The 22,684-nt window shown below is 31.8% G+C and overlaps 1 protein-coding gene across 5 annotated transcripts in view; it reads right to left on the reverse strand.

The window, feature by feature from the left end:
• The window catches only part of LOC145285919 (SEC14-like protein 5), a 211,158-nt gene extending 192,454 nt beyond the window's left edge, over nucleotides 1–18,704 (reverse strand). For 2 of the 5 annotated variants that reach the window (XM_080134415.1, XM_080134416.1), the window contains exon 1: nucleotides 18,522–18,704. In XM_080134415.1, coding sequence (XP_079990541.1) covers nucleotides 18,522–18,578 — 57 coding nt within the window. In that variant the 5' untranslated portion in view covers nucleotides 18,579–18,704. The remainder of the gene's footprint in view (nucleotides 1–18,521) is intronic. The other 3 variants (XM_080134413.1, XM_080134414.1, XM_080134412.1) reach the window with 2 other exon arrangements.
• Between the last annotated feature and the right edge of the window lie 3,980 nt (nucleotides 18,705–22,684).

The following is a 22,684-nucleotide window of genomic DNA, read 5'->3' on the forward strand; positions in this document are numbered from 1 at the left end:
GAAAATTTTTCTGACATGGCGCACATACTCTTTCCTTATTTTTGTTCTCTCATTCTGCTATGCTGACTTGCATCGTTTTCTTCTATGCAAAGATATTTGTATTTTTCCTGATCTCGGTATCCTCATCAAGCTGTATGTTTTCTATGCGGATCTTCTTTCCAGTTCTGATAGAGCACTTGGTACATTTATCCAAACAAAATTTTATACCGATATCTTTAGAGAAGGTATGTACCATTTGTAATAGCTCACTTAATTCGGCATCTGAACCAGCATACAGCTTGAGATCGTCCATGAAGAGCAGGCGACTGACTTTTTTTTTATTTGGTTCTTGTTGGCGACCCTGGCGCAGGTTGTAGGTACTCCCACTTTTACTTAGTAATTTGCTTAGTGGATCTATTGCCAAAATAATAAGGGAGATAGACTATCGCCTTGAAAAATTCCTCTTCGGATTTTTATGTCTGGAATTGTTAACTTTCCATTATTCCTAAGTAATTTTCCTAAGTAATCTACAGTTTTGTGTAAAATTAAATGTGTATAGATTTGTAATATTCTTAATGCCAACAAGTTTCTCATATGTGAGGAGGAGCTAAAGGTGAATTAAAACAAGTTTTGAAGTACTGATCTGAAGACAAGTTGAAAAGGAAAGGTTTAGCAGTCATCCTTACTTGTTTGCCATCGTTAGTACTTATGCCATGGGTTTCGTGGATATTAAAACATTGTTCAACCTTTAATATAGCAATGTCATTAACACAGGTTTTATTGAAGTGGTTAGCTCCCAAAATGGTTACTAAAGTTATCAATCAGTTTTGTCCATGACAGGGCAAATTAACCATTCATATAAATTTGTCATCAGATTTTGTGCTGATTTTTTTTTCTATTTGGCAAATATTAATTAAATAAAATAATTGCTGAGAGGCAACTAACTCCGGACACTGCTCGCCTCTTCAAGAGGAAACCAACTCCGGACACTGCTCGCCTCTTCAAGAGGAAACCAACTCCGGACACTGCTCGCCTCTTCAAGAGGAAACCAACTCCGGACACTGCTCGCCTCTTCAAGAGGAAACCAACTCCGGACACTGCTCGCCTCTTCAAGAGGAAACCAACTCCGGACACTGCTCGCCTCTTCAAGAGGAAACCAACTCCGGATACTGCTCGCCTCTTCAAGAGGCAACCAACTCCGGACACTGCTCGCCTCTTCAAGAGGCAACCAACTCGGGACACTGCTCGCCTCTTCAAGAGGCAACCAACCCCAGACACTGCTCGCCTCTTCAAGAGGCAAGCAACCCCAGACACTGCTCGCCTCTTCAAGAGGCAAGCAACTCTGGACTCTGCTCGCCTCTTCAAGAGGAAACCAACTCCGGACCCTGCTCGCCTCTTCAAGAGGCAACCAACTCCGGACCCGCTCACAATATGTTCAAGAGGCAAACAATCAGTCATACTAGCATTATTTTGTGTAAAATCTTAGCAATTTTTCATTCTTTCATTTCTGCATACCTGTGATTCTAGATGATTAAAGCCTTATTAAAGTGTTTTCATTAGTTTTCCATGTTCCAAATCATTACAATCACTACCTAATGTGTTTGTGTGTGTATATATATATATATATATATATATATATATACAGAGAGAGAGAGAGAGAGAGATTCTGTAAAAACATTAGTTTTGTTAAAAGTGCTGGGAAAAGGAAAAGAAAAAAAATCCCTGATAAGCGTCAAGAAATGGGCTGATATATTCAAATATTCAACAAAAATATTATGCCATTCTGACTGAATCAGCAGATTTACCCCCAGGAGGTCTTCATGCAAAAATAAGCACTTCCTTGCAGACTTAAAGAACTAACCTTGATGCACTAATTAGATACACATCATGCGGGTGTGGCTCTCATTACCCTCCTCACTTACACATCGCACGCAGGCCACACTATCAAAGAGAGGAAATAATACAAGAAGGCAGACACTTGCCCTACTGCCCCACTCAAATAAGTATTTCTCATCTACACATTATAAACTAAAAGTTATACTCATTCTTTCTACTTAGAGAACTTTAATTTAAAAAAAAAAAAAGATTTTTTTCTTTTTTTTAATTGTTAAAATGATGGTTCGGAAATTTATTTTTACTTTATGAATCATTAAATGGCACAGAGAATAATCACGTCTAAAGTTTATTAGAAAATGAGCATGGTCATTGTGTTACCCAGGAATATCTCTACAATTATATAAATGCAAGTGTGTGTGTGTGTGTGTGTGTGTGTGTGTGTGTGTGTGTGTGTGTGTGTGTGTGTGTGTTCCTTACAGACTCCAAAATAGCTGAAAAAATTTTCTTTAAAATTTACAGAACTTTCATGCATAAGTTTGGGAGTGATCTTAGTTAAGTTTTGTCTCAGAATATTACCGATAATTGTGTACGCTTTGGCGGGCACCGTTGCAGTAAGCTTATGTTGTAAGAGCAACTATTGCTGAAGTACAATATATATATATATATCTATAAAAGTGAACGTGTCTGTCTGTCTGTGTACATTTCCCTACGCAATAACTCTGTCAATTTTTAGTCTATAGACTCGAAATTTGAAATACCGGGTACTGAGATTTGGGAAAATCGATGTGACGGGTGCCAGCCAGAAATTTGACTGTTAAGGGGGTCAAATTTCAACGATTTGACCTTTAAGAACTCTACCAAACTCCTCCGACAATTTTGGGTCTAGACACTTGAAATTTTAGATATAGGTTCCTTGAACCTGGATCTAACTTAATAAAGTGATTTGAGCCTGAAACTATAAATTTTAAGGGGTCATAATAGGAGTCAAAGTTTAAAAAAAATTGACTTTTTTTTTTTTTTTGTGCTCAACATACACCTCCAAACACCCGGGCAACGCCGGGCTGAAATGCTAGTATATATATATATAAAAATTATGTTTTATAAATAAATATTATCCAGACATGTTTCATATTCATTAACTATCATCAGTATGGATTATATAACTACTGCTGGTCAAATGAATCGAACTCTAGATTCCAGTAATTCCAATCCAACATTCTTAACCATTTAGCCACCATGGAAGTCAAATTAAACACGAGAGAAATAAACCAGATATTTTTATATATAATTATATAAATGCAACTTTGTGTGTGCGAGTTCGTTCCTTATAGACTCCGAAATGGCTGAACAGATGTTCTTTAAAATTGACAGAACTTTAGTGTATAAGTTTGGGAGTAATCTTAGTTAAGTTTAGTCTCAGAATAACCCTAACCCCCGATAATTACCGATAATCCATACTGTTATTTTAATTATCATTGGTAAAACCATATTTTCCATGTCGTCACTTAACAACAATGCTAGAACAACAGGCCATGAAAATTCTACTGTGGGTAAGCTGATAGCGGGGTTTTTTTTGTTTTGTTTTTTTTTTGCATGACACGGTCTGTAGATTGAAACATCTTAATCTGAAAAGAAGTTTATATAAAACAATTTTATAAAAGAAACAGTAGGTTCTCTAGAGTGCAATGTAGAATAACATATATTTTGGACTAAGTTACTGCGTGGAGGCATGTGAAGCTTCCTCCCGGGCGATTTCACGGATTTCGATGAAAATAAAAAATATAGGAGTGTGAAATATTCGCTGATCATCATTTAATCCTAGGCAACGTCGGGTCTCCCTGCTAGTAAGCAATAAAAAGAAAGAGTTAAAATGTGTGTAACATCTTTCTTTGAAAAAATTCTCTAGTTCTATCCCTAGTAACTGGAGAAAAAAAAAAAATCATTGATAAATTATTACATAATAGCACAAAAAAATTATATATATATATATATATATATATATATATATATATATATATGACAGCCCCTTCAAGAAATTCATTTCTTATCGTTGAGCACTTTCAGTTGAATTAAAGTCGGTCAATGTAGCTCTTATGCATAGGTCATCGTATAACGATTAGATCACTCTGACTGACGTAAATGAACATTTAAAATTAAAATGTTTAAAATTCAACGTTAATTTCACACGGTTAATGGTAGCCGAATGGATACGGTCTCCGCTAATCGAGCCAGGGATGTCTCGTGTCTCGGGGTTCGAATCGTTCGGCTGATGTTAATCGTGACACCCTGCACTGAAGAATCCTGAAAGGATGAAACACTAGTGTCTGTAGGTATTTAATTATTTCGTAAAAAAATAATTATATATATATATATATATATATATATATACAGGGTGGCCGAAAAGTCCCAGGACACTGGCCGAAAAGTCCCAGGACACTCTATTTTTAATATTTTAATGCTGTTAAATATGATGGAATTGTGCAAGAACAACGAGGGCCAACCTACTGATCCCCTAGACCACAAAATTACTCTAATTGTTTTCTGCTTTGTTTCTAATAAAGTTCTCTTTTTTTGTTGAATATATATGTTTTCTGTGTGTTTCATTAAAAAATACTGTGTTTTATTAAAAATACATGTATAGTGTCCTGGGACTTTTCGGCCACCCTGTATATATATATATATATATACCTGTGTAAGGTTTGTGGAAGATAATCCCAGCAAGTGCTTGATTATAAAGAAAATATCAAATTAAGCGCATAATATTTATATTTGTCTTTCTGATAACCTAAACAAATAATATAAAAGTGTCCGTTCATCATTACTGATGAAGATCATGAACATCACCAATGATGCTGTAACTTTCACATGAATTTTTTTATGGTAAGAGTTGTGCAATCTCTAACTACACCTCTCCTGAGTCAGCACTGTTTTATTCCAATGTCAAGTAGAAATTCAGCATGACTGGAAACAATGCCGAGATAAGCAGAGAGCACATACAGCACCTGGAAGTCCCAAATGGTCACCCATCTGGTACTGGCCAGGCTCATCGTTGCTTAACTTTGGTGCTCTGTATGTGAATGTGATTATGGCATATATATATATATCGTTGCTTGATTTTGGCAACCGGTATGTCAATGCGATTATGACACACACACGCACATATATATTCCAATTTTCTTATTTTGTTTTAGCTGGGGATGAGGCATTCTACCAGATATCAGACATTCACCTGCTATATCAGATATTCCAATCAAGAGATCGTTTTAAGATTTTAATCACTTCTTTAAGTGAAATTCTTTGAATCTCTCTTGCACTTGGTTCAGTGGGTATATTTGTCAGGTAGTTTTGGGAATTCTTTTTCATGAGTGCAGTTGCTCCTATAATGGTTGGAATATCTTTCTAGGATTCCGATTTACTTTCATGTCATACATAAGACCTAGGTATTCGTTATCTTTTCCTTCTCAGCTCTGTTTAACCAGCATCATTGGGGAAGACTATTTCTAGGATTCTGTTATATATAATACCTCGGTATTTCATTATCTGCTCCCCTTTCTGCTAACATTACACATAATTTATACTTTTTTTTTACTCCAACTTTCTCTAATCATATTTGTTTCCATTTTACTTAAGAGTTTAAATGAGAAAAAAAATTACCATAAAATAATTTTTTTTTAAATTGGATATTAATTTTATATCATCAATCATAAGGATAAAATCTATTACCAATACAAACTTGGTATCCTGAAGCAAAACTATATTACTACTATTGTACTGCCGGTACTAGTGTCTTTTGCAAACCGGATTCTCGTAAGTCTGGTAGGACTGGACTGAAAACTTATGCAAACTGCCCGAATGTGCTGAGCACTGATCAAATGGATTAGCCAATCAGAAAGCAACAACAAACGTAATTACCCACTAAGAAGCCACATAATTAGTAGATGACTTTGATAAATTGGAAGAAAATGAAAAAAAAAAAAAAATTTTTTAGTCATTAATTTTAAATCATGGAGCAGCGCACGGCAATTAATCAAACTATGCTGAACAAGTTAGTATAAACGCTAGAACAAGTTATGGAGTATTGTCAGCAGAACAAATTGATAGCATTTGAAATGAGGTGCAGGAACTAAATAAATAAATAAATCCGAAGAGAATGTAGAGTGGCCTCGGAACATATCATTACTGATTAGAGGAATTAACCCTAGACCCTACCCCCCCCCAAAAAAAAAAAATTTAGTTTATAATCACACAAGAAAAAAAAAATTTTTCTACTTAAAAAAAAATTTATTCATAAAAAAGGTTTTTTAAATATTTTATTTTTATTGCTTTTCCATTTTTTTTTTTTTTTGTAATCTGTATCTGATGAATGTTACTATTTTCTGTTTCATAGCATTTTTAAGAATTGCTCGGAATTCCAGTAGTTTACGTCTGGTTGGTGCTGAGAAAACCTGAAGCGGACATTTACAGAAATACAGTTCATAAAATGCACTAGTACCATACTGTCTTCAATATTCAATTCAGGGAAGTAGTGTAGTATTTGTTCTGTTTTCATCAGACTATCCTCCCAGGCATTACCTCCTTCAAACTAAACACATACTAGCAAAAACATGCAACCAAAAGAGTATATTTTTGCTATTGTTATTAACGTTTCCTTATTTTGCCTGTTAAAAGTTTGAGTTAAGAATTTTTACAGGAATTAAAATCAGAGGTCAGTGTTTTTCTAACTAAATAAATTCCCGGAATTTGATTTTTTTTTTCTTTTAGCCAACTACCCACGTTTGATGAGTCAGAGTCAAGAGTCAGCAACTTTTGCAGCCGGCTGACTTACTTTTTTTTTTTCTTTTTTTTTTTTTTTTAAAGTCTCTCCCCACTTCCATTAACTCTGTGTGATGGTATCGGCCGATTCCAAGAAGGTAGCTTCTACCATATTGTGAGGATGCGTTAGTGTCAATCATTTACTGGTGATTGTGGCAACCCTATAAAAGAACCTTTGAAACTCCTCTCAGTACATCACACACAACGTAACCCCCACCTCCTCTTTCAATCAAACCAACCTTGCATCACATCTTCAGAGTGAAAGGAAGTAAAAAATACTCAGTGCAGTGTGCATAAACTGTAAAACCCAACTCAGTTGTGTGGCAATAGAATTACAATGCATTATAGTTACAGAATGCAAGGTTAGTAATATAGACGGGTCAATCTGATTTTGCTAATGCATTATGGGAAATTTACATATTCATGACTAATATAAATTCTATAATCAAAGTGACTATACAAGAAGTTTGTAAAAAAAAAAAAAAGAAAAATTTTTTTAAAATCTAATAAATATACATATTTGATTTTCAATAGCCCATAAACAAACAACTATGTCAGTCTATTTGCCAATGAGGTTTAATGTCAGAGCAATGGTAAATCATCACATTTTTGCACGTACATTAGTCAGAAATTAAAGAATCCAAATCCGGTGTAAATGTACAGAATAATTAACAAAGGCCCTTGCTTTCCTTATGTTAAGGTGTTTCTATGTAATAACCTTATTTAGAAATCCATTCTTAACACAGGGAGTTCGATTTTGCTTTGTTAACTATTCTGTACCTTCATTGATTTGTTTTATTTGAGAATTGAATTCACTAACCTATTACGGTCCTGGATATCACCTTAAACTATATCCGATGGTAAGGCCCCAACTTGCGAGCTTTGGAGAGTGTGGAGCCACCCCTTAATTGCCATTTCTCCCAGGTCGACTCAGACCCAGAGTGGTAGTACCTGTTAGGGTCCCTACTATGGGTTAACTAACTGAAAAAAAAAATTATATTCTATTAAAAAATTTTTCTTCAAAATCACTGGATTCGGCATTAAATAACCTGGAAAGGGACGATATGTCGTAAAACAAAAACAACCAACCAACTAACCCATTATTATTAGTGATGGTTTTTATTTTAGACGTAAGGATGTTTCTCATACAAAATTTGTTTATTTTCGTTAAAAAAAAATAAATAAATAAAAAAATTTTTTTTTTTTCTGAAGATGAGGTATACCTCAAAAACTTGGAAAACTTAATACCATGATATCATCCTGGTTTGACACATTACGTTGGTAAATACTTTATAATTGAAAAAGTACTGAAATTTGTTTACTCATTTGCAAACTGTTATCCTCATCTCCATAGTTGTTGTTTCACCACGTTTCGGCCAACTCATCCTCTGGCTTTCTTCAAGTGATTAACCATGACAGGATAGGAAGGCCGAGTCTTAACTGTATCCTCAGTAATTATTGCATTCCATAGGTGTTGTTTTCTCACAACATTTTGGCCAACTAATCTTCTGGCATACTTTGCGTAGGATTGAAACTGCTATTTTCAGACAAAGCTTACCTGGAACCGTAGAGATTCAGCGCCTTTATCCACTGCGTCACAGACCCCGAAGGGCGAGCAAGGTTGGATTTCTTGGTCTTATAAATTCAGTTTTCATTCTTATCTGGTCTACCATTATTGGGTCCGTACCGAATGGTATCATATTTTATTATTGGCATTGAATCTCTACGGTTCCAGGTGAACATTGTCTGAAGATAGTGGTTTCAATCCTACCCAAAGCAGGCCAGAGGATTAGTTGGTCAAAAACGTAGTGAGGCAACAACAACTATGGAAGGCAGTAATTACTGAGAATACAGTTAAGAGACTCAGCATTCCTATCCCATCGCGGTTAACCACCTGAAGAAGTTCAGAGGAATAGTTTACTGAAACATGGTGAAACAACTATGAAGATGAGAATAACAGTCTGCAAATAAATAGATAGATAAATAAATAGATAGATAAATAAATAGATAGATAGATAAATAAATAAATAGATAGATAGATAAATAAATAGATAGATAGATAAATAAATAAATAGATAGATAGATAAATAAATAGATAGATAAATAAATAGATAGATAAATAAATAGATAGATAAATAAATAGATAGATAAATAAATAAATAAATAGATATATAGATAAATAAATAGATATATAGATAAATAAATAGATAGATAAATAAATAAATAGATAAATAAATAGATAAATAAATAAATAGATAAATAAATAAATAGATAAATAAATAAATAGATAAATAAATAGATAAATAAATAAATAGATAAATAAATAAATAGATAAATAAATAGATACATAAATAAATAAATAGATAAATAAATAAATAGATAAATAAATAAATAGATAAATAAATAGATAGATAAATAAATAGATAGATAAATAAATAAATAGATAAATAAATACATAGATAAATAAATAAATAGATAAATAAATAAATAAATAAATAAATAGATACATAAATAGATACATAAATAAATAAATAAATAGATAAATAAATAAATAAATAGATAAATAAATAAATAGATAAATAAATAAATAGATAAATAAATAGATAAATAAATAAATAGATAAATAAATAAATACATAAATAAATAAATAGATAAATAAATAAATAGATAAATAAATAAATAGATAAATAAATAAATAGATAAATAAATAAATAGATAAATAAATAAATAGATAAATAAATAAATAGATAAATAAATAAATAGATAAATAAATAGATAAATAAATAAATAGATAAATAAATAAATAGATAAATAAATAAATAGATAAATAAATAAATAGATAGATAGATAAATAAATAGATAGATAAATAAATAGATAGATAAATAAATAGATAGATAAATAAATAGATAGATAAATAAATAGATAAATAAATAAATAAATAAATAGATATATAGATAAATAAATAGATATATAGATAAATAAATAGATAGATAAATAAATAAATAGATAAATAAATAGATAAATAAATAAATAGATAAATAGATAAATAAATAAATAGATAAATAAATAAATAGATAAATAAATAAATAGATAAATAAATAAATAGATAAATAAATAAATAGATAAATAAATAAATAGATAAATAAATAGATACATAAATAAATAAATAGATACATAAATAAATAAATAGATAAATAAATAGATAAATAAATAAATAGATAAATAAATAAATAGATAAATAAATAAATAAATAGATAAATAAATAAATAGATAAATAAATAGATAAATAAATAAATAGATAAATAAATAAATAGATAAATAAATAAATAGATAAATAAATAAATAGATAAATAAATAGATAAATAAATAGATAAATAAATAAATAGATAAATAAATAGATAAATAAATAGATAAATAAATAAATAGATAAATAAATAAATAGATAAATAAATAAATAGATAAATAAATAAATAGATAAATAAATAAATAGATAAATAAATAGATAAATAAATAAATAGATAAATAAATAAATAGATAAATAAATAAATAGATAAATAAATAAATAGATAAATAAATAAATAAATAAATAGATAAATAGATAAATAAATAAATAGATAAATAAATAAATAGATAAATAAATAGATAAATAAATAAATAGATAAATAAATAGATAAATAAATAGATACATAAATAAATAAATAGATAAATAAATAAATAGATACATAAATAAATAGATACATAAATAAATAGATACATAAATAGATAAATAGATAGATAAATAAATAAATAGATAAATAAATAAATAGATAAATAAATAAATAAATAAATAGATAAATAAATAAATAAATAAATAGATAAATAAATATAGATACATAAATAAATAAATAGATAAATAAATAAATAGATACATAAATAAATAGATAAATAAATAGATAAATAGATAGATAAATAAATAAATAAATAAATAAATAGATAAATAAATAAATAAATAGATAAATAGATAGATACATAAATAAATAAATAGATAAATAAATAGATAAATAAATAGATAAATAGAATAACAGTCTGCAAATAAATAGATAGATAGATAAATAGATAAATAAATAGATACATACATAAATAAATAAATAAATAGAATAACAGTCTGCAAATAGATAGATAAATAAATAGATAGTTAAATAGATAAATAAATAGATAGATAGATAAATAGATAAATAAATAGATAGATAGATAAATAGATAAATAAATAGATAGATAGATAAATAAATAAATAGATAGATAGATAAATAAATAGATAGATAGATAAATAAATAGATAAATAAATAGATAGATAAATAAATAGATAGATAGATAAATAGATAGATAGATAAATAGATAGATAGATAAATAAATAGATAGATAAATAAATAGATAGATAGATAAATAAATAGATATATAGATAAATAGATATATAGATAAATAGATAGATAGATAAATAAATAGATATATAGATAAATAGATAGATAGATAAATAAATAGATATATAGATAAATAGATAGATAGATAGATAGATAAACAGATAAATAGATAAATAAATAGATAGATACATAGATAAATAAATAAATAGATAAATAGATAGATAAATAAATAAATATACAAATTACTCATCTCAAAGGATTTCAATAAAAACATGAAATCTTCCAATGTCATTCTTTTTATCTTGTCTCATACCTTATGTTGTTTTTCTACTAGACTGCATTGTCATAACCTTCAAGCACAACTCCTTATAAACTACACTTAATGTTTCACACAAACTACAACAGCCTTCTCTTTGTTTATTTTTATTATTATAAACAGAGTTGCAGAGTTTGGTTTTTGGAAGGTTGGTTGTTTTTTTTTTTATGGCATATCAACCCTTTTCAGGTTATTTAATGCCAAATCCAAAGATTTTGAAGAAAAATTTTTTAAATGGAATATATTTGTTGTTTTCAAGTCGGTTTCTATTTAACCTATAGTTGGGACCCTAACAGGTACCACTACTCCGGGTCAGAATCGACCTGGGAGCAATGGCAATTAAAGGGTTGCTCCACACTCCCCAAAGCTGCAAGCTGGGGCCTCACAACTGGATATATTTTAAGGTCATATCCAGGACCGGTTTTTGGAAGGAGTCAGAGTCTTGTAAGAATGCTAAGAGTCCTTGAAAAATCAAAATAAATAATAATATAATAAAATAAATAACCTGAATATTGGAAGACTTTAAAATATGGAATCAGAGACATGATCGAATATTTGGGGAATTCAAGGAATCACTTCCAAACCTTATACCTTCCAACTCCACAAACCTGATTATAAATTGTCTTGTTACAAACAAAAAAAAGAGAACACTAAAAACATACACAAAAAAATTCACAAAATGTTTTGTGTTAAAGTATTATAGGAAATGGAAATTCAAGTTGTTCAAGTCATCGTTGTTCAAATAAACATTTCTTTACTTCTAGACACACAAACTATTTTTCATTGTTGAGATTCACAATTGTTTACATTTTTATTTATTCCTGTTGATATGACCTTCAATTGTTTACATCAGGCCTTAGATTGGTTAGAATTGAGTTTTGTCTGAGTGTTAGAAGAATGACTCAGCGAATTTAAACAAGTTTAATTTTTATTTATTTGAACAAAATTCCCTTACCAAAACCGATTTTTTTTTTTTTTTTTTTTTTTGTGTATGTGTGACTTCTCGTTTTTCTGAAATTTTGTAGATTAGGATTGAGGATTTGAATCATCCAGACTACTGTTCTCATCTCGAGTGTTATCCGCACAACGTTAGGTTGATGTAACCTCCGACCTTCTCCAGGTGTATTTTGTCTAACTTGGAAATCTCTCTGCCGAACTCGGAAATCTACACAGACTTTCAAACGGAACCCTTTATTTAATCCATAGAGAGAAAGCATGTTCTCATTCCATCAGCCATGACTTACAAGTTTTTTAATAATTTGCAATTGGATTCTGAGTACTGCCCGCATTAAAGATTGAACCTTCAACCTCCAGAAGACTTACAACTGAATTTTACCAAGTACTTTATCTTTCACGCTTAATTATATAACGTTTCTATTTGAAATTCCATGCAGATTTCCAAAGTTTGACAGAAAAATTCCTTGAGTTCGGCAAGATACTCCTGAAAAGGTTGGGGGGGGGGGTTACAGTGAAGAGTTGTGCGAATAATACTCAAGATGAGAACAGAAAATCAAAATAGTCCGATTAATCAAATACACTTCTCACGTGTTCACATGTGTGTTTCTCGTTTCTAACAGGATATACATTTTTTTTCAAGGATGAGAGTTCATATAGAAACGTTGATTTAATTTGAATAAAATAAAATATGCGTCAATTGCGCTTGAAAGCCAAATTACAACGTAATATTAGGAAAATAAATATTTTACTTGTTTGAAATTTATCATAAATATATTTCAGAGGTATACTCCATCTTCAGTGTGTTGTTTTGTTTCTTTTTCTTCTTCCTTGCCATGTTGTAAAGTTAGAGAAAGAAATCTGTTTGTAAAAAGCCGTGCGTTGTATCTCAGCGGTTGTATTTTGAAATGTTTGAACTGTGCTTAGAAAAAGATATTTTATTCAAATTAAAACAACGTTTCTATACGAACTCTCATCCTTGGCGTGATTCTCGCGTTGCCTACACGTTATTCTGCATAAGTACCTCAGAACGTTTTCGAGTTATAATCAAGTTACCATTGGGCATGAAATTCTGAAGAAAAACACTTTAAATGTGTAAATGTATTATCCGCTTATTTCCTAGATGACATCATATTTGCTATTAGTAACTCATTTAAAAATGAGTTACTCTTATTAATACGTAATACTAACTTGGTTTTAATTCCAAAATGTCCAACATGGTATAATCTTAAAAAATAAACAAATAAATAAATTGCGTTTTGGAAAAATCGGTCAGTGTCAAGATTCTTTCCAACTCCAAAAAACCTTTACAATGACGACAGGTTTTCGGGGATGCTGAAATCGAATATAGCATTTAAAAATCAAGCAGAGAAATAGTTTTCAAAAATGAAGGGATCACTTTTCTATATAAATTTCACATAAAATGAGCACCCACTTTCTGGCCACCTAGTGCTAATTTTCTGTTTTTTAGTCTGTCTGAAAGCTTTTTTTTGGGGGGGGGATTATTTAATTATTTATTTTGTTAATTAACTTTCCACCTTAACAATCACCTTTCAAATAACGGCTATACAGATTTTTGGGTATGCTAAAAACGAATATCGTGTTTAAATTTACCGCAACTTTAAATGCCGTATTAGTTTTCAGCATACTCGAAAACCGGTAAATGTGACTACCAGAATACCCTGGCCAAATCACTAACTAAAAAAAATCGTCCGCGTCCAAACTTAACCAGACTGGAAACTCGAAAATGAAATGAAACGAAAATTATTTTATTATTTTAAGTGCTTCTACACTATTAGAACAAAATTTCGAAAATTGTAATACTGAATTTCATATGAAAACAATGGTATCTACGTATTCCTCGTATTTTTAAGATGATTATATCCAAAAATTACGAAAATCGATAAAGTAGAAAATTTATTAAAGAAAAATAAAAAATAGCATTTGATGAAGACACAGGAGAGTTCAAAAAGGAGGTAACTTTCCGTTTCGATTTGAATAAGATGGCCGCAATTTTTCACCTGCTAACACGATTAAAGTTGTTTTGTTTACTAATTCAGTAATATTCAGGTGATTTCGACTGCATAATTTGGAAACTACCATTGTAATTTATTAGAATTGACAAAAAATTAGTAGAAACCATTGTTTTTTATCTGAAAACTCCATTTATCGACTACAAAATTTCGTTCTAATAGTGCAGAAGCACCTTATTTTACTAAGAACGAATTACTATTTCGTTATCTTTCTTACTAAAATGAAATAAAATTGTTAATTCTGTTATTTTTGGGGTTTGTATTACACAGATTCGGAAAAGTTGTCAAAAAAAACAAATATATAAAAAATAAATGTTATCAAAGTCAAGATAAGTTACTTTTCTACCTAACTGGATACTTTTCTAGTGTTTTTATTTTTTTTTTTATTTTTTTTATTATTCAGCTCGAAAAACATACAGTGTTTACCGATTTATTGGAAAATTAAAAATGGCGCCCGGCCGCCCGACTCCCTCTTTGACACGGTAAGTTTGGGAAAAGGAGTTATAAATAAAAAAACTAGACAAAATACTGTTAGAAACTCGCTCATTATATGTTACCGTAACATGGGCTGACATATATTCGGTGGGTTTTTAACAGTATTTTGCATTTATTTTATTTTTAACTCCTTTTCCCAAACTTACCGTGTCAAGAGAGTCGGGCGCCATTTTAAATTTTCCAATATGTAGCAGCACTCACACAGAACTATTTTCTCTGGTGAATCAATGCTTCGGTAAACACTATGTTTTTCGAGCTGAATAAACATGTTACATTAAATAAAAACACTAAAAATATAGCCAGTTAGGTAGAAAAGTAACCTTGCCTTTGATAACATTTATTAGTACTTAACGGGGAACGCGGACACTGTATAAACGGTGTTTTTTATTTAATGATTGCTCCCTAAAAGTGTTTTCTTCCACTTTCTTCGTATATATTCCAGCCTTTTTTTTGTTTTGTTTTTTTTTTGTGTTTAATCGAACGTGTATTTATTTCATTTTTATGATTTTTTTTTTATTGATTTTTTGGAGGGTAAATTTAATTCATACTTTTATTTCGTGCTTGTTTTTATTTTATTTTAAATTTCTTTATTATTTTCTCCATTAAATATTTTTATTTTTATGTAAATTATTTTTTCATACATATTCAAATAATACTCTTGCCCCCCCCCCTTCCCATTTTTTTTTGGGGGGGGGGGTGCTCAAATAGTACTTTCAAAATGTTTTCGTGATTAAATAAGCCAAAGAAAACCTTTTGCGCATGTTATATATTTTTTTTTGTTTGTTTTTTTGACAACTTTTTCGAGTCTATGTGTACGGTAATACAAAGCCCACTGAAAAATAGTAAATAAAATAACACCTTAAATTTAAATTGATGTGAAATATTTATATGTAGGATGGACTGCTGCTGCACTGCTGCACCTATATATTTTTTATTTATTTATTTATTTAGTTCAGATACACATTTACCAGAAAATATCTCTATTTCCTTGTTCCTATTTACAATGCCTCCCCACGGGACAGAGTTAGACACCAGGGTCGTTTTTTAATGTGGAGAAAAGGAACAAAAATTAAAATTGTCTCAGTCGTGAAGGATTTTTCCTCCACTGACAGAACAAAAAATTGAAGTGTAGATCTGAAGAACAGATACTACACTTTGATCTTGACCCGAAGGCCAAGATTTTCGGTCAATGTACACTGGTTGAAAAGGATGTTTATTCCGTTCTTAACATGGGGAGGTTAAAAAATAAGAAAATGCCTTTCGGAATAACCCCCCCCCCCCAAAAAAAAACTCCTCATGTTAAGAAAGGCTTTCGGAATAAACACCCTTTGCAGGTTGGACAACCGGTGTGCAGTCAGTGCAAGTGCACATTGACCAAATTTTCAAATAATGAAAACATTATTTTCGAAGAATCATTTTATATAAGTTAAAAATAAAATTGGAAAAATATTGAAATGATTTCAGCCTTCATTTATCGGTAAAAAAAAAAAAAACGCAAATTTGTTGCAAGTGCACTTATTGATCCGTACTGAAATAATAACGTTATTATTTAATAAGCCATTCTTAACATGGGGAGGGGAGGGTGTTTTGTACCTATTCTGTACTTTAACCTTACAATTGAATAAAAAAAACAAAAAAACATAAAACTTTAATTAAACTTGGAAATACGATTTAAAAAGTAGCGCGGATCAGTAAGTGCATTAGCAACCATAATTTGTTTTTTCGAAAGAAAAAAAAAAACTGCTTGATCAATTTTTGTGATTTTTGGAATATGCCATGTTCATTCCGTGACAAGTAGGTACAATAGAAAAGTTTTTCTTTATTTTGGTTTATAAATGCTAATTTTAATAAGCACCAAACATTATTTCTAGCTTTCAAATTCGGTACTTATGCAGAACACGGAGCGTGCTGAAAGAATGACATTATTTAGAAACCCGTTCGTTCTTACCATAGGGAGGTTAAGGTGTACTTTTTTCACCGAAACAATTTATTAAAACGCAAACTTAAAAATCCGGGCATTTTGTAATGTCACGGTGACGTTTATTGGATAGATTTATATCAGTATTACGTTTGGTCAATTTTTACGACGTGCCCCAGCGTATTATAAGCATCCAAACCTCCCCAATGTTAAGAACGGCTTTCGAGGTTGGGGGTGTTTATTCAGAAAGCCGTTCTTAACATGGGGAGAATTGTGGTATTTATGCTGGTGCTGCCTGCTGGGGCACGTTATTTTCGATTTTTGAGCGATTATCATGACTTAAAGATGACCGTCTCATGTCCACCATTTTTTCCTTGTTCTAACGTAACACTCGACATTACTTATGTTTCTAAGTAAATAAACGTTTAAAGTAAACGCCAAAAAACTTATACAGCTAGGTAGCTTTTGGTAACATTTATTTTTCGACCACGTTTTTCGTTTTGTTTATTGTAAAAAAAAAAAATGCCTGAAAATCCTATGAAAACCCGGATATAAGAGACCCAAATATAAGATCTAATATAAAAGTGTATACAGTGTAACCCTGATATAAGAACCCCAGATATAAGTTTTCAACCCGGATATAAGATAGTTGCAGGGTTCTTCTATCCGGGTTCGTATTCTGCCTACGTACCTCAAATTTTTTGCAAATAATACTTACGACCTTCCCCAGCGTAGTATAAACACCCTCAACAACCACCCCATGTTAAGAACGGTTTTCCTAATAAACATCTTCCAACCACCCCATGTTCAGAACGGCTTTCGAAAGCCGTTCTTAACATGGGGTGGTTGTTGGGGGTGTTTGTAATACGCTGGGCCAGTGGGGCTGGGGCACGTCGTAAAAATTTACCCAAAAAGAGAGTATATTTACATCCAATAATTTTATATATAGAAATTTAAATTAACATTACCTAAATAAAATTAGTTTTTTCATAACAGCTTTAATGATGCCGTAATAATTAAATTTCGCTCTCAACTTAAAAATTTTGGTGCTAATGCAGAGAGTGATTGATCCGCGCTATTTTTTTAATCGTATTTCCACGTTTAATTAAAGTTTTTTTTTTATTTTTTATTCAATTGTAAGGTTAAATTACAGAATAGGTACAAAACACCCTCCCCATGTTAAGAATGGCTTTTTAAATAACGTTATTATTTCAGCACGGATCGGATCAGACGGATCACTCTCTGCATAAGTACCAAAATTTTAAAATAAGAAATAAATAAATAAATTAAAATACGATAAAAAAAAAATTAAAATACTCCTGGGCAACACCGGTTAGGTACAACTATTTCTAGAAAAAAAAATACTTATGCAGTTATGTCACCGTGCTGAAATAACGTTATTATTTAGAAAGCCATTCTTAACATGGGGAGGGTGTTTTGTAATTATTCTGTACTTTCACCTAACAATTTAATTTTCAAAAAGATATAGGATAACTTGAAGATACTATTTAAATTATATATATATATATATATATATATATATATATATATATATATATATATCACGATAACATTAGTGCATAAGCACCGAAAAATAAATAAATAAAAATAAATGGTTACAAAAATTAGAAGGAATGAAAACATAAACAATAAAAAATACTCGTGAGGGAATCAGTTTGGAATAAAGCACGACATACTGATCCCCTATTTTTAGTAAACACAACATTGACACTTAATTTTCAAAAAGAAAATAAAAAGGGTTCGTTTTTGTTTTTCTTACCGCCATTACAAGTTCAAAAGGGTACTTGTAAACCCGGACCGGCGATTGGTATTTCATTTTGAAAATCTAAGTTTTTTCAGATACACACAAAGCAATTGAGCCATCAACTAAAAGACGTCATGTTTCCTAAAACGAGTAGAACCTTGCTACTAAGAAGAGCAACGTTTGTTTGCGAGATACTATGAAAAGTATGGAAGGCCAAACTAGACATAAATAACTGAACTTGATAATTTACTACAACACCAGAATCCTGTGGTTCTTGCTTTATCTGGTCTTTTTTTTTTACCGTCTCCCTACAAGGCCACACATTTGCTTGCTTTATCATAAGGTCTGTTTTAATATGGGGGAAATCCAGCTCCCCAAAACGGGGTACTCTGGATTAAAACATTTTATTTTTAATTAGTGAAATTTAGAATGTTTTCTCATTATTTTTCATTATAATTTTTTTTTTTTTTTTTTTTTTTACGTGTAAAAATATTTTTCCTCCTTTTGGAAATTAACTTTAGGCTTTAATCTTTAAAATGCAATTAAAAATTAAAATTAAATCGGAAACCTTCAAAAAATTTATGATAACCCGACTTTCAAAACCAATGTCCCTCTCTCTTTTCCCTATATTTCCCGCCATTAATGCACGGATCTAAAATCTTTCACTTATTCAGAAGGAAACAGATTTTTTGATCCTAGCTTAAAAATCGAGGAGAGAGTCACTATTCGGTATGGGGTCAGTTGAATATGGGGTATAAGGACACTTTAAATAGGACAAAATTTAAAATTGTAGTACCTCTTTACTACCTCCCTATGAGAGTCGGATATGACACGTGACGTGGGGATAATTCTCCAAAAAGATTGGGGACAAAATTAAAAATTGTGGTTCTTTTTTACTGCCTCCCCATGAGAGTCAGATTTGGTATGAGATTGGTTTCATGTGGGGAATATTCAGCTCCCCAAAAATGGGCAAGTTAAATGGGACAAAAATTTTAATCGTGGTCCTTTCATAATTCCTCCCCATGAGAATCGGATTTGGCACCAAGTTGGTTTAAAATGGGAGATATCTAGCTCCCTAAATAGGGTCACTAAAGAAACGAAAATAACAATTGTGATTCCTTTTCACTGCGTCCCTATGAGGGCTGGATTCTATATAAAGCCTGTGAATATGAGGATATCAGGCTCCCCCAAAAGGGGCAGTCTAGATTGAACAAAGATAAAAATTGTATTCCTTTTTACTGTCTCTCCATGAAAGTCAGATTTGACATAAAGTTGATTTAATATGGTGGATATCCTGCTCCCCAAAATGGGTTACTCTAGATGGGGCAAAAATAAAAATTACAACCTCTTTTTATTTCCTCCGCAGGAGAGTTAGGTTTTATATAAGATCGGTTTCATGTCAGGATAATTAGCTCTCCACAACGGGACACTCTGGATAGGAACAAAAATAAAAAAAATTATGACTCCTCGTCATTGCCTCCCCACGAGAGTCAAATTTGATACAAGATGGTTTTAAGGTAGGGTTATCCAGCTCTCCAAAAAGAGGCATTCTAGGCGAAAACAAAAATAAAAACTGAGATTCCATTTTACTGCTTCCTTATGAGAATTAGATTCGACACAATTGTAAAAAGGGTCACTCTGAATGGGATGAAAATAAAAATTAAGGTACCCCTCATCCACCACAGCTTCACCTACAGTGGCACAAGAACATTCAACTGTGTTCCAGCCGCAATAAGAAATATAAGGAGAATGTCCCCCGACACTTTTAAGAAACAAATGGACATCTGGCTGGAAAAGATATCTGACCAGCCACCAACACCAGGCTCATCATCACCATCATCATCATCATGATCATCATCATGTAGTTCATCAGTCTTGACGATGACTAGTCGGAGACTCAGTGCTTTATCCTTCAGTGTTGGTGTAATCCTCTTTCTGTGTGAAACATCTGGTCACAGGCACTGCATATGTGGGCGCCGGGGTTGTGTCGTCAATAGTGTCTCCAATCTTTCTCTCTATTTCTTTCTTTCCTTTGTTGAGACTGTTCCGCCAAGTACTCCTTTCTTTGGCTTGTTCCTCCCAACTCTCAACATTGATGTTCATTGCCTTCAGGTGCCGCTTTGTTACATCTTTGTAGCGAAGCTTCTGACCTCCTACCTTGCAGGTTCCATTTTCCAGTTCCCCGTAGAAGATCATCTTTGGAATTCGGTTGTCTTCCATTCTGGTAATGTGCCCGGTTCATTATAGTTGCATAGTAGCAAGGGTAGCTTCCACGCTCTCTAGGTTTGCTCTCCTGAGAACTTCCATATTTGGTACGTAATCACTCTATTTGATCTTCATGATCCTTCTCAGGTGTCTCTGTTGGACGGCTTCCAATCTCCTTATGTGTTGTCTATACAGAGTGTAGGTCTCTGCTGAGTACAGCAAGGCTGGCAGGACAATGGTTTTGTAGACTCTGCACTTTGTGTCTAGCCAGATACCAGCCCTTATCCAGAGCCTCTTTTCTAGCTTGCCAAAGAAGGCACATGCGCTTTGGCTTTGGATTCGGCAGCTTATTTCTTTGTTAGCACGGTTATCAGTGCTTAGAGTGCTTAACAACTTTTAGCACCTTGCTGTTGAGGCTCTTGCGGATCGTTGTTATCTGGTGAGGGCTGATACATTACTTCTGTCTTCCCTATGTTGATTTGTAGGCCTATCTTCCTGGCTGTTTGAGAGAAGGTATCAACTATCCTTTGCATCTGAGCTTGATTGTGAGCTATCAGAGCCATGTCGTCTGCTAACAGCAGTTCTGCTATCAACACCAGGCTACCCTAGTCCCAACCTGAATCGTCTAGTGGACTGGACCTCTGTATGAAGTGAACAGCCTGAGTGCAGTGGAGCTCCAGCTCAGCTGTGTCAATAACCAACAGAATAACGCAATAACACAAACTACAAACTATCTTTTTTTTTTTTTTTTTTAACAAGGGAGTTATGACTTATCAAGGTTCAACAGCCATTCGATAATAAGGACTAATGAGTGTACAGTGGTCACCGGGACAGTAGCATAGTGATCGTTAGTGGTAGAAATTGGGTAGAATTAGATTATTTAAGGAGACATCTCAACAAGAACTTGTTTACATTGGACTTGAAGATGACCATGTCTGCTGGAAAGCGGGCCAGTAGAACAGAACACCACAGGTAGGCAGTTCTAGGAAAGAAGTTTTGTTCATGGAATTTGTGTTTAGATTTCAGCACAGATAGAGTGGAGAAAATTGTTGATAGTTGTTGTAGGTAGGCGAGTGTTTTTTTTTTTTTGAAAGTTTGGCAGGGAGGGGCATAGATTGAAGCTCAGATGAGCCATGAAAATAACGATAGAGTACAGACAGGTTCACAATGTCTCTTCTGTGGGGAAAAAAGGTGTAGGGAGAAGAAAATGGGCATCAGCTACTAGGTTTCAAATCCAGTTTTGAACTCTGTCCAGATAAGATATGACGCTTCAAGTAGCTCCTACCCAAATGTGGCAACAGTATTCTATTTTAGGATGTATCTGGCTCTCATACATGTAGAGGATTGCATCAGGAGTTAAATACCTTCTGGAGTGATAGGATGATGCAACCATTTTTCCAGTGATCTTGAATACAGATTTGATCTAAGTCTTCCATTTCAGGTTAGAAATGAATGTCAAACTAAGCAGCTTGTCAAAGCAGAGAACGTTTTTGAGACGAGAGCCATTCATATCAGTTGGGGCAAATGAGGATAGAGTGTTGGTGGTAAAAAAAAAATAGAAGCTTGGAATTCCGTTTCCTGGGTCGATTTAGCATGAGGCTATCTAGTTTCTGCAAAAAGCCAGTCTGGGTGGAATAAAAATAAAAATTGTTTTAGTCTATGATGTAAATAATACTGTATTATTTGAATTATTCAGCCTATTGTTCTCATCTTATGTTACTAACCCTAACCCTGACTCTAACTCCCCCCCACCCATCTTCTTGAGGTTTATCGTGTCAAACTCAAGAATCTTTCTGTTAAACCAGAGAATCTGCACAACATTTCCTTTTTATTAATCCATGAGGGTAGCATGCTCAGGTTATGTCAGCCATAACCCGGTAAAAAATAATTAATTTGAAATTGTAATCTGAGTATTCTCTATACTAAACCATCAACCTCCAGAAGACTGTCATTTACAATTAAATTTCACCAAG

The sequence above is a fragment of the Euprymna scolopes genome, chromosome 10 (assembly GCF_053919585.1).
Source record: "Euprymna scolopes isolate OS-2025 chromosome 10, ASM5391958v1, whole genome shotgun sequence".
NCBI lineage: Eukaryota > Metazoa > Mollusca > Cephalopoda > Sepiida > Sepiolidae > Euprymna > Euprymna scolopes.